General features: G+C 35.9%; 1 protein-coding gene across 2 annotated transcripts in view; it reads left to right on the forward strand.

Moving 5' to 3' along the window:
* LOC129762526 (uncharacterized) overlaps positions 1-12,334 on the forward strand; it is a 77,700-nt gene that overhangs the window by 31,654 nt on the left and 33,712 nt on the right. The window contains exon 2 of one of the 2 annotated variants that reach the window (XM_055760913.1): positions 5,151-6,090. In XM_055760913.1, coding sequence (XP_055616888.1) covers positions 5,846-6,090 — 245 coding nt within the window. In that variant the 5' untranslated portion in view covers positions 5,151-5,845. The remainder of the gene's footprint in view (positions 1-5,150; positions 6,091-12,334) is intronic. The other variant, XM_055760914.1, reaches the window with a different exon arrangement.

Consider the following 12,334-nt stretch of genomic DNA (forward strand, 5'->3'; position numbering starts at 1 on the left):
ACACAGTGGGGCAGTTCCACAAAAAGATGGTCAAAAATCATTTCTCGCCGTACCATACATTTAAGAGGTTGGGTGTCTTCAGAAAAGTTGTTCAGAATATTGTTCCGAAAACTTTGTCATTTTCATTTGAATTCTTACTAAGTTAGAATAAAACTTCGAAAAACTATTGGGTATGTGTTAATTAGTCCCATTTTTTTGCATGAAAATCCATTTATTTCAAAAAAAAGTTATCAATGGATTATTCAAAGCAGTGGCGCAGCGAGACCGGGTTACCCCGGGCGGGTTACTAGCGTGTCATCCCTATGTAATAAAAACCAAACTTATCTAAACAAGAAAAGAATTTATTATAAGACTAGCTGACCCGGCGAACTTCGTCCCGTCCGAAATGGATTTTTTGTTATCAATACCTTCAAACATTCACGTTTTTTTATTAAGCGAACGTTCATAAAGCCAATCGCAGAACTGTTCATTGATTGATATTTTAATTGACCCTTAACAATTTCATTTTTCCTAGTACTTCTACCAAAACTCGTCATTATAATATAAAATAATTTTCAGACAAAATTCTCGTTCAACATTTTTCAATCACTTGCAAATAACATGTTTCTCCGTTACATAGAATACAAATATCAAATGAACTAACAATGCTCGTCACGATGTAATTGAAGAACATATGAGAATTCAATTTTTCGAGTTTTCCCATTTTCCTTCAGAGTTTTCCAAAAGTTTTTTTAGAGAGAGAGGATGACTGTCGAACTACCATTTCTTGTTTCCTAAAACCTCCTCATGCCAAATTTGGTTCCATTTGCTTGATTAGTTCTCGAGTCAGAGGCGTGGTCTACGGAGTTTCGGTATCTCTATCAAAAGCTTTCCTACCGAAACTTCGCCAGTTTGTCAAATCGATTTTTTTCAGTTCGCTGTCAGATACTCATAACATGTGTTGAACTTGAATTGCTTTAAAATTTTCGGCTTCTTCTTTGGACGAATTTGACCGTTCTTGTAATTCCCGATAAAAATGGCCAATGCACTCCAACATTCCCCTATTGGGTTTGCTCATCTTATGAGAAATTCTCTTTTAAGTAGCAAATTGTTATTCGTTGGATCCTAATGAAACCTTAATGGCAGTTTCGCTAGATTCAACTTCAAAGATTTCAACAGCGAAAAAAATTATCAGATAGTCCTTTGGTTCGAAAATTTTCTGCGCTAGATCTACTTCGTGCGGTACAACGCATCAGAAGTACAGATAAAACAGAAGTATTAAATCATAAAATTCTGGTAATAGAAACTGTGAACTTGATCAAGTATTTGAGTCGCACAATACTCCAATGGCTGTGATCAGTCCATGAATTGGTTTCACAGCATTATAATGAACACTCCATCGAGTTTGCGACAATCTTTTAACAACATACCGGTGTGGCTCAGCAACATTTCTCAGCTATCAGTTGAAACTGCAAAAAATGAGTAAACAGATTAAACTGTTCTAAAAATGTCACACACTGTAGATTCTTAGCAAAATCATGTTGTCCTCATAAGCCCAAAGAGTTGTCTACAAACCCTATGGATACGGCTTTTTGACGTAGGACTACGTCTTTGATTTCTATATAGGGGGTCACTCTACGAAAAATGTAACGTTTATTAAGAGTTTTCAAACGCATATTACGCAGAATCATTCTTACGATATTTGTTATAATATATACCGTTAGACGGAAAATTTATCCAGAATTTTTTTCTCCTGAGACATCAACAGTGGAAATAATAAAACAAGTGAGCAATTTAACAAATAAAAGAGGTATGTTTTGCGAGCGGGTGCGAAGGTAAATCATGTATTATGCATTCTTTCTTCCAACTTCGTTCCCATGAATGTTGTATATAACACAAAATTGCGTGCAATAATTCGTTCTATCTAACAAATAAGCCAGATGTTAAAGTAATCAGATGCAAGATTTCATGCATCACTGAAACTTCATGCAAGATTTCATCAAAGCAACGAGGAAAATGTCACCCATACAGTGATCGTTCATTAATAAGAAGGAGGCTGCGATTATCATGCGAAGACTTATTGAGATCGGCCTTACATCGCACCACAAAAATGAAACGAAATGAAATATTAATATTCTTCATGACTCATATTCATAATTCTCAATAACTCAATTCCTTCTATGATAGATTGAGCAGAATAACCAATTCGACTTGATTGTGATAGTCTGCAAACAAACATTATTTCATCGAAAAAGCTACTGCTCTCGATGCCTAATAATAAGAATAAGACAAATGAATTAAATCACAATATCATAGCTATCCATTAAAAATAAAGCAACTTCATTATTTCATGTGTATTTTACCTCAAAATATCAGTGAGTGCTTTCAACTTGTTTTTTTGTTGCTTCACCATAAATTTCATATTCAATGTAATCAATGACAATATATTTTTTTTTGTTTACCGATTCACATATACGTCGTCTACCATTGCACCCTGTTATGTGATATTCATTAATCATTTTCAGTTACACAGTTGAACTTCCCCCAGAAGATTATTGTCTTTCTTTGTTTTGTTCGTTACAAACCGTTCAAAGGTTATGAGTACATACAACAAACGCCCCTTTTCAAGGCTACTATTTACAGTTTAAGAGAGTTAAACTAACAGATTTCTGAATAATGAAAAGAATTACATATAAAATAACCAAGTGTTCTGAACCTCCATAGTCCTACGTCAAACTTCCGTCCGTGCCCCTTGGCTCAGACCATTCTACTTTTTGTTTTGCTTTCTCAACAAAACCTGAACTTTTTCATTTGATCCTGACATAGTTGGAGCGGTCGATAGCCTGCGAACGGGACTTCATGAAAACTAAACCGTGCCCTTCCAGTTGTTTGAAGATGTCATTATTCAAATATGCAGCTTTTCCCACCCAAAAAGAATAAAACTAGGAGTGGGTTATATCTGTGATATAACCGCAAGGTTAACGTAGGACTACCATTGACTTAGTAATCATTTGTTTGAAGTTGCATCTGAATCAATTCTCAATAAATGGATAAATGGATATTTTGCTTTTCCTTGGAGTTGTCTTGCGATCTGCTCAAATATAGACGAAAAAATATTCGTTCACTTGTGATCTCTTTTTTTTTGACACTCAAATCAACAAGACAACCTTACTCAATCCTTCGTACATCCGAAATATAAAAAAATCATCACGGGAACACCTAGTTAACTGTCCAAATGTGTACGAAATCATATGTTACCCCTTGGGTGCAATCACAAGCAAACGATTTTGCATGTCGGTTCATCACGGCAGCAAAAGAGAAACTGACAGAGGCTGACCAGCCGACGCATCTTGCATCATGCATCAACCGCAGACCAATCGAGACTGAAATGATATTTCAAGAAGCTATCGCTATTTATAATGATTCAAAGAGTTTGCTTTCGAACCATTTTTAAGTTATTGAAACAAGTTTTTATGGCCAATAAATAAAAACATCTCTCGTAGATCTTTTATCTTTCGAATAATGTTATTTTCATAAAACTTCGTTCATCCGTTAAAGAAATATGATCACTCAAAACTTTGTACTTCGAACGTAACCCCCTCATTTTCGAGACTTGGAAATTACACCCCAGGACAGAAATCAGAGATGTAGTAGGGGAAGTGGGGCATAGTGGTCACCCTAAGGAATGTGTCCATTTTCGGCGTCCACATACCGCTTCAATTCCTTTTCTCGAAGAATATTATAGTTCAACTCATTGTTATTCAAGATAGCAAACGGCTTTTACTATAAAAAATCAAAAGAGTACACTTTTCATCATTAAAAAGAAAGGTGAAAAATCGAACATTATTTTGACTTGGAGGTAAAGTGGTCACTCGCACATATCAAACTAAATGGGATAGATTTATGCGTTTTTTTCGTCCAAATTTGTTCAAATCATATTTGAAATAGTAGGTACATGTATGAAATAAGCTTAGCCTATTCACCTAGAGTCTCAATTTAAATTTTCTCATGTATACAAAAACGTAGTAAGAAACACATAACGTTCTGCATAATGAGGCTTGGTTTATTTGGAGTGGCATATTTATCCAGGGTCAAAGCCACAAAAGGATCCTCTTCAAGAGCAGAATGTGATGCAGTATATCAGCTTTAGTAAACAGAACATTGTAAGTTGTTATTCACCTATGACCACTTTGCCCCCAAACATCAAAGTAATTTCTATGCTAATTAATCACTGAGATTAAACAAAATATCTGTTCACCTCTCCTGGAATATGTGAACAGTCGTCCAAACTGATGATTTGTCCAATATATCAGATTAAACAAACTAAATTTCACGATAAATTCCTTAGATACCATGCGCACAAAACTAAGGCCGAATGGCTATCGAGAGAGTAATTTCTGTTTTTATTTATATTTTGACATTCGACAGCTCTACTGAAGTACAGGGTGGCTCAAAAGTCATTAAGTTCTTCAAACATAAGGTGACTATCAATACGGCATCTATAGTCAATAGTTATACTACCAAACAAGCAGGTGAGCACTTTGCCCCCCATGACCAATTTGCCCCCACTACCCCTATAACGAAATAATGAACATAAAAAACAAGGAAGATTCTATCACATGGACTTTTCCATAGTGACTTCATTCAAAAACATGTTTTTAAATATAATATACTTGTCATGGTCGTGGTTGTCACCCAGGACAGACCGACCCTTCCGCCACCCCTAACCCCCCCCCCCCTAAACTACGCCACTGATTCAAAATATTGTTCATCGCTAGCCACTACTTTCTCGCATCTTTCTGTAACTTTCTGTTCTTTCTGTTTTTTAGAGCCAAAAACGAATAGAATTGATAACCCTGCAATTTGCTGAAGAGCGACCATCTCGTAAGTGCAAAAAGTTGGTGTACCCCAAAGGCGAAACAAAAAAGAAACAAAAATATTTCAATAATACAATGAAGAAAATATCCGATCTAAACATCCAAAACATTGCCGAAAAGAAAGTTGGTTTCGGTTAAAGCGTAACATATTCCGAACTCCCGAATAAAAGTATCGTTACAAAGGGGGTTTTAGCATTTCCTGTCGGCGCGCGGCCCAGATACAGAAACCCCTTTATTCTATTTTTTAAATTTATTCTCTTACCCATGTTTCTCTTCTCTCGATCTCATTCCCAGACAGACAGTGAGCCGCGTTAACCCCCAGGCGCGTGGCACCTTACTCACCTGAGCTCTCGTTAACACGATCTAGTCTGGCATCGACCTGTTTACGGAGGAGGCACACGTTCGGCCCGCACCTCTCAGCATCACTCCGGACGCCATCGTGCCGTGCCCATCAGGTGCGCGCGTTAGTTAAGGTCGCCAAGCGAACGCTTTTCTTGCGTGGGGTCTGAGACTCCACGCGGGAGGGAAAGTGAGCCGTCACAATTGCTAATGATATGGTTCAAATTGCAAATCACGGCGGGTGGGTGTATTGCGAAATAATTCGTCGGAAGGTGTTGGACACGACGCGAAACGCGAGCAGCAGATGTAAGTCAAGAAGACACGGTGGGAAATCGAGAAATTTTCAGTGCGCCGGTGCTCTGTGCGGTGAATCATGAAAACAATGGTAATGCAATCGACGAAACAAGTGAACTTTTGGCTGCCTTTTTTACGATTTCACCGTTAATTTTCCAACCGAACTAGGGCTCGAGTGATTTGATAACTCCCCGCAGAGAAAGGAACTGCGCGCGATGGTTGTGACCAGTGGCAGCGACTGTGGTGACCTTTACCTTAATCCATTGACAATTAGTGTGGCTCGCAGCCAGATTTTGCAACATTTCCGCTGGCGCTAGTAGTGTTCAAGTGAAGTGCAGTATCGAACCGTGATAGTCATGGCCGACAGCCGGGAAAGAATACGAGGTCCACCGCGTGATGGCCGCGAGGGTTTTACCAGTCCACGGCAGGTGCTTCGACGGCTGATGCTACTGTCAGAGGGTCGTCAATATCGGGAGGCCGCCACTGTGGTGGGACGCTTGGGACCTTCAGTGCTGCGCTCGGTCGTGGCGGAGCTACCGATGGATATTCTGATCGAGGCACTGCCTCACAGTACTTATCTGCTAGAGTCGTTTTTCAACAGGTGAGTCCAAGATTGCTATAGAGCTTAATTTCGAGCATGAACAATGAATGCGATTGACATGCTCTTGACATGTTTGTGAATAAAAATAAAAGTTTGCACAACATGTCAAACGCGAGATTTCACAAACAAAAATGTTACGAATTGAAGTAATTAAAAATTTAATATTAAAATTTAATAATAAAAAAAATTAAAGACAAGCATGCTGTAAGTTTTCAAAACAAGAAAACACGAAAAAGCAGTTGTTTGAAAAACCTTCTACCAATGTATGAATAACTTGCTGGTTTTGGATTAAGCTATTCATATCATTTTTATCAGAATTGAAAAAAATCGTTTTGTGAAAAATGAATTTTAATTTTTAATATATGTTTCCCCAGCTTAAATTTCATCCTAAAAAATCTATATTTTTCAATGAAAATTATAAGGCAGTGGAGATTAGATAAAAAATCGACTCAATTTGATTTTTCAGGATTTCCCAGATTTTTTTGCTTTTTGCATTTTTTACTTTTTACTTTTTGCTCAGAAAAATATCCATATAAATATACTGGGAGTTTTGCTGGTTGTGTATGAGAATTGTGCTCCTTTGACCGAGTGGTTAGCGTCATAACTAACATGCCGGGTGTTCGGGTTCGATTCCCGTTCTGGTCGGGGGAATTTTTCGTCAAAGAAATTTCCTCCGACTTGCACTGTGATCACGCGTATTCTAGAGCTTGCCACTCAGAATGCATTCAAGGCGTGTTATTTGGCATAGAAATCTCAACTAAGTACTAATAAAAATAACGCAAGTAATACTACGTTGAGACGGCGAAGTTCCTCTAGGAACGTTAGTGCCATTGAAGAAGAAGAAGAAGAAGAAGTATGAGAATTGTCATAATAGTCTACATTAAAAAGCTTTCCGGTCCGCGCTTATGAAATGTTTACTTTTTCTTTCGATTATACTTATACGCATTTTCGAAGGTACAGTGTCGACATTCCTTGAATTTTGAAGTTAACGTGAAAGAAATATAATCTATAAGAATCATATGCCCGAAGATTCTTGCAATTCAATCTCAATAAATCGAAGATTAGAAACAGAATTGGAACGGAAACGATGAAAGGAATATTAGCGACCAAAAATTATGTACAGTTAAATGAAAACGATACAGGTTTCATTACATGTTCGCAGCAAATAACATCCAATGTACAAGAATTTAAGAAGTAAGAACGTGTAAGCATCTTTTTTTATTAAAATGTAATTATTATTAAAAAGTGTTTTATTTCTTGAAGAATATATATTAAATTGTTTGTAAAGCAAGAAGTTGTAAGAATGATCCGTGAGACACGACAAATGAATTAGCAGGTACACTACATATGTTTAAAATCTCCGTTTTTGTGCATCAGTTGAAACGTGGTTACGTAAATCGCTACGACTTATGCGTTTCATCTATGCATCGATTTTTTTTTGAGCAAATCGTGGCGGGTGATGAAAACAGGTAATTTTAAACAATCAGACTGACCCGGTCTTCACATGAAAAAAAATTATGATCTGGTTCAGGTGGTATTGGAGAGGAATTCTGTATTGTGGGCTTCTACCAAGCAACTAGTCGATACATTTCCGCAAATACTGCTCGCAACTGGACAAATTAGCTTCCATAACTAGATAATGTTTAGAATTGTTAGGTTACCTGAAAGATTTCAGCACTTCCTGAATTGATTGCAAAACATCACTGTGCATATAAAATTCAAAAAATAATATTTTTGTTTTCTCAAAAATGGGTACGAACTTTCCGGACAACCCAATATGACCCATCCTGATTTTCCCTGATTTTTGTTTTTCATTCTCCCTGATTTTTTCAAAAAAATAGTTGGCAACCCTGGCCAACACTCTAAATTCGTGGTTTTGTTTCTTTAAAATTACTCCTAAATTTATATCTTACATTTTTAGAAGCCAAGAAAACATTGGACTATTGCCAGATACCTTTAGAAGTTTTTTGGTTGAGTAAAACCCTTTTATAAAGGGTTAATAGGAGAAAGCGAAAAAAAAAATAAACAACAAAAACATCCATGTGTAATGTACGTGATGTTCGATTACACCAGGGATACTCAAACTATTTTGAGCAAGAGACCCCTTTTCCAGAATGAAGTGAAGGGACCCCAAATAGCCAAGGTTCTTTGAAACTTTTATCTTTATCTCATTCATACAAAACGCTTACCAATTCGAAAACAAAGCGGTTGGTTAGGTGAGTAAATTTCACATAATTTTCTCATCAATAAAAAGAAATAAAATCAAGTAAATATCAAGTGTAATTGTTAATTATTAGTATAAATTTCAACAAAAATATTTTCTACTAAAATATTAATCATTCTTAAAACAAGTTGTTCCATGTAAAACAGCTTATACAGTATCTCGAAAGTTTCAAATAAGAAGTTGTGTTAATTAATAGGGGTCGATGTGTAGACCTGGTTTTCGTTTATGTCGACCCCTGGAAAACCAATATCGACCTCAAGGGAACTTTGAGAACTCCTGGATTACACTATTTGCGATGGTATTAGTTACGCGGAAAACTTATTAGCTATTAAGTATTGATGCGAAAAAATCGATGAATTCTGAGAATCCAGATTTGCAAATTAAAAATAACCCCATCAATAACGTCCTTCGATATTCAGTAGGGGAGAGGGGGGCACATTCGGACACTTTTTTTCCTAGATTTTTAATATTTTTTGTAAACTTAAAAAAACCCTGAATTCATCTTGGTTATCATTTGGACATCAATGTATCATATGAGCGTGTTAGAGGTGTGCGATGATGCGATTACGAATGGTTTATTCGAATTTTTGAAAATTGCCTTTTTGTCCGAATGTGCCCCATGTGTGGGGCAGTTTCGGACAGTCCTGGGGCACTTTCGGACAACGAAAAAAATAATTGAAATTTTATGTTTATCAACAATTATTTCCGTTTCCTCTTATTTCCAGCATATTCTGCATTTTTCTGTTTATCAGTTTTTGTCTGAAAGGAAACTGCTTGCTATGAGAGTCAGTAAAAATTCGTGATTTTGCTTTCCTCCGTTTTCGAGAGGTGGTTTTCCGCGTTGAAGTGTTTGGGAAACGTTCATCATTTTCCGGGGACAAAGTTGCCAAAGTAAAATCTATCTGTGCTGTAGACGCATTGTTTTGCAGCATTATTGTATTACCCGATGAGTCAGTTGCTACCTCCGTTTCAGTAGGTGAAATCATTTGAGTATTCAAAATCCTTGTCCGAAAAAAAACTTTCTTGAGAATGGATAGCAACCTGCCATTTTATATCCAGCAAGCATATTACTCAAATTGAAAAAAGCATTATGAGCCGATGCAACTATACCTGAAAGGTCGTGTATAGAAATCTCCAGGATGGTTGAAACTGAGAGCTTTTGCTTGAAAGGGCCATAACTAAAACATCCAGCGGTTGTAAGCGATTCGTGACACAAGGTGGAAAAGATACATAAATTGTGCAATTTTCTCGGCACTATTTAATTGTTTTCAAAGTGCAATGATTTTTCGATTGATTTTGATTTTTTGAAATTGATTCGTTTACGTTGCTTTTTGCTACTTTTTTCAAATGTTCCAGAACATTGAGAAACATTTTTCCCGTTATGCAACCATTAGTTGGGAAACTAGCAAAGACTCAGTTGAACCACCTGTGGACTAGAATCATTAAAACTTTCTATTCGAAACTAGTTCGGAAGCTCTTTACATCTCATCTTCGTTGATGTTGGTTCTATCGGTTTTCTTTTCGTGGTTTCGAACCATCATTAGGTCTGAGAATCAGACTAAATTGATGTTTGTTGGTAAACATGATTTGAGGTTTATGAGGTATTAAACAGTGTCCGAATGTGCCCCGTGGACGATGTCCGAATGTGCCCCACCACCATCCGAAGACAAATCATAATTTTATCTAATAAATAGACCTTTATTTTCCCGTTGTATGCACTTTTTTTCATTTTATATTAACTACTAACTAAGGTGGTGGTATTTTCTATATCGTTCACCAAGGAATTAGGAAAATACTTACAAAGCTCAAAAATTTCAAAAGTGTATGAAAAAGGGCGCTGTGTTGTTTTCGTATGTAATAAACAACCAGAAGATGACAAACCATATGACAGCTGTTGGTGGAAGGGCTGTTAACTTACTTATATTTTTAATTTGATTGAAAATTGTAGCACTTAATTTTTACAAGCGTTGTCCGAAACTGCCCCCGTGCGAAACTGCCCCTTTCCCCTACTACTTAAAAGTACTTCTGATTTGGTCTATTTTATTACACCCAGCAACCACAACAATTGGTAGAAAACATAGCAAAAGATCTTAATGCAGAGCTGAAGTATCCTAAAAACATATATTGCAGGTATTTTATTGCTTTTATAATTTAGGGAAAAATGGAATTGTTACATAAACATTACTGATACTGATGTTTTCTACTGAATTTAAATCGGAACTGCGATCATTTCAGCAATTAAATTTGTTCCTAATCGAACCATGATTTTGTAGATGAACTGGTGTTATTGCTGGTGTTATCTTGTTGAAAGCAACTTTCCATAACCTGAGAGTAATATTCCAAGAGATAAACACCAAATCAAGTTTACCTCTCTCTTGGTAAACGCCAAATCATGTAACAAAAATCAAGTCAAACCAGTAGACATTCTTCTCCAAAATTACGCGTGGAGAAGTTCTCCTTTTTTTTGTGGGTCTCGACAGTATCCTATAAAACCGCCGGGGCCGTTCCAATTGAACTTCTTTCCATATGAAAAGATCATCTGTAGTTTAGAAAGATGGGTGGATAATGTCGGGGACATAACCGAAGAGACGTAGAACTACTTCAATGACTGTCAATTTAAATATTTAGTAATATTTTCATTTGCTTTAAATTTTCAAATGATAATGTGACTTGTACGTGAATGAATCTTCTAGTTGACTCTGAAAATTAAACTCTTTATGAAAATGTTCACGTTCGGAAACAACCTTTGGTGTTGTCATTGGGGTTTGCGGTTTCTGATCATAGCTTTGGTGCTGTCGATGGTGTTGCCGGATTCGATTTTGATTGAATTCTGATGAGTTTATTTTATTTCTACACAATTTCTCAATTGCTTCTCACTTCTTTTTGGCTCCTTCTTCTCTTTCTTTATGATATGTTTTACTGAGGCTTTATGCTCAAACTTCCATTCGAAGGGGATGTTATGGTAATGATGACCTTGAAAAAATTTTAACTATTGAAGCAGCAGATCAGAATATTATAAATTCTAGTGCAGCGATAATATTTTTCTAATGGAAACAAGGTGTTTTCAATATAGTTTTTTCGACCCATCGGTTAACTTTGAAAAAATATTTTAAAAACGAAAAAAATAGCTTCTCTGATGTCGAGATATGTTATGTAAAATATCCTCAGCTTTCAAGAAAAAATATAAAAATATATAGCGCCCTTTAGTCCAAAGTCATGAAAACAACAAAAAACGACTGCAATCAATAATTACTAAAACAAAATCCATTTATTTTGCTGGTTCATTGGCTTCAATTTAATATGTCGATCATCTAAAACGGTTCAATGGTTCAAAAGTTATGAATTTAAAAAAAAATATTTTTCGAACCACCCTAAAATGGAAATGGTAACCCTAAAGAAAAAATAAAAAAATATGGGTCTAATGTGTTGTGATAAAGAACAAAATTACTACTTTTCACAAAAATCTGAGAACCACTTTATCGGTTTGGCATGGAATGGCTGTTTTTTTATATAGAGTTTAAAAGAAAAAAAATAATTTTTCATCAAATACACCGTTTATTTTATTAAGAAAACTGCCTGATCTTACACAACAGATTCTAAATAGTACGTTTACAGCGAAAAACTTGTCAACTTGTTGCATTTTCATCAAATTTGAACAAAATTCTCTACTGGCGTCCTTAAATCGTGGTTTTGTTACATAAAAATGACTCCAAAATTAATATCGTACATTTTCAGCAGCCAAAAAAATTGGAGTATTTCCAGATATCTTTAGAAGTTTTTGGTTAAGTAAATTATTGATATAATATTCCAAGTGCAACGAAAAATATAGGGCCCTCAATACTGTGTAATGTACAATTTATAGATATAATAAAACATGTAACATGTACACGATAAAAAAAACTCCAACTCTGTTACAGCTAGAATGCTAATGAGCCTAAATAAATTAAAAAGTGGGATAAAAAAATCTAAACGCCCTAACTGCCCCGTTTTCATTGGCCCGATTAACGGTTTCCACAACAT

This window comes from Toxorhynchites rutilus, chromosome 1 (assembly GCF_029784135.1).
Source record: "Toxorhynchites rutilus septentrionalis strain SRP chromosome 1, ASM2978413v1, whole genome shotgun sequence".
NCBI lineage: Eukaryota > Metazoa > Arthropoda > Insecta > Diptera > Culicidae > Toxorhynchites > Toxorhynchites rutilus.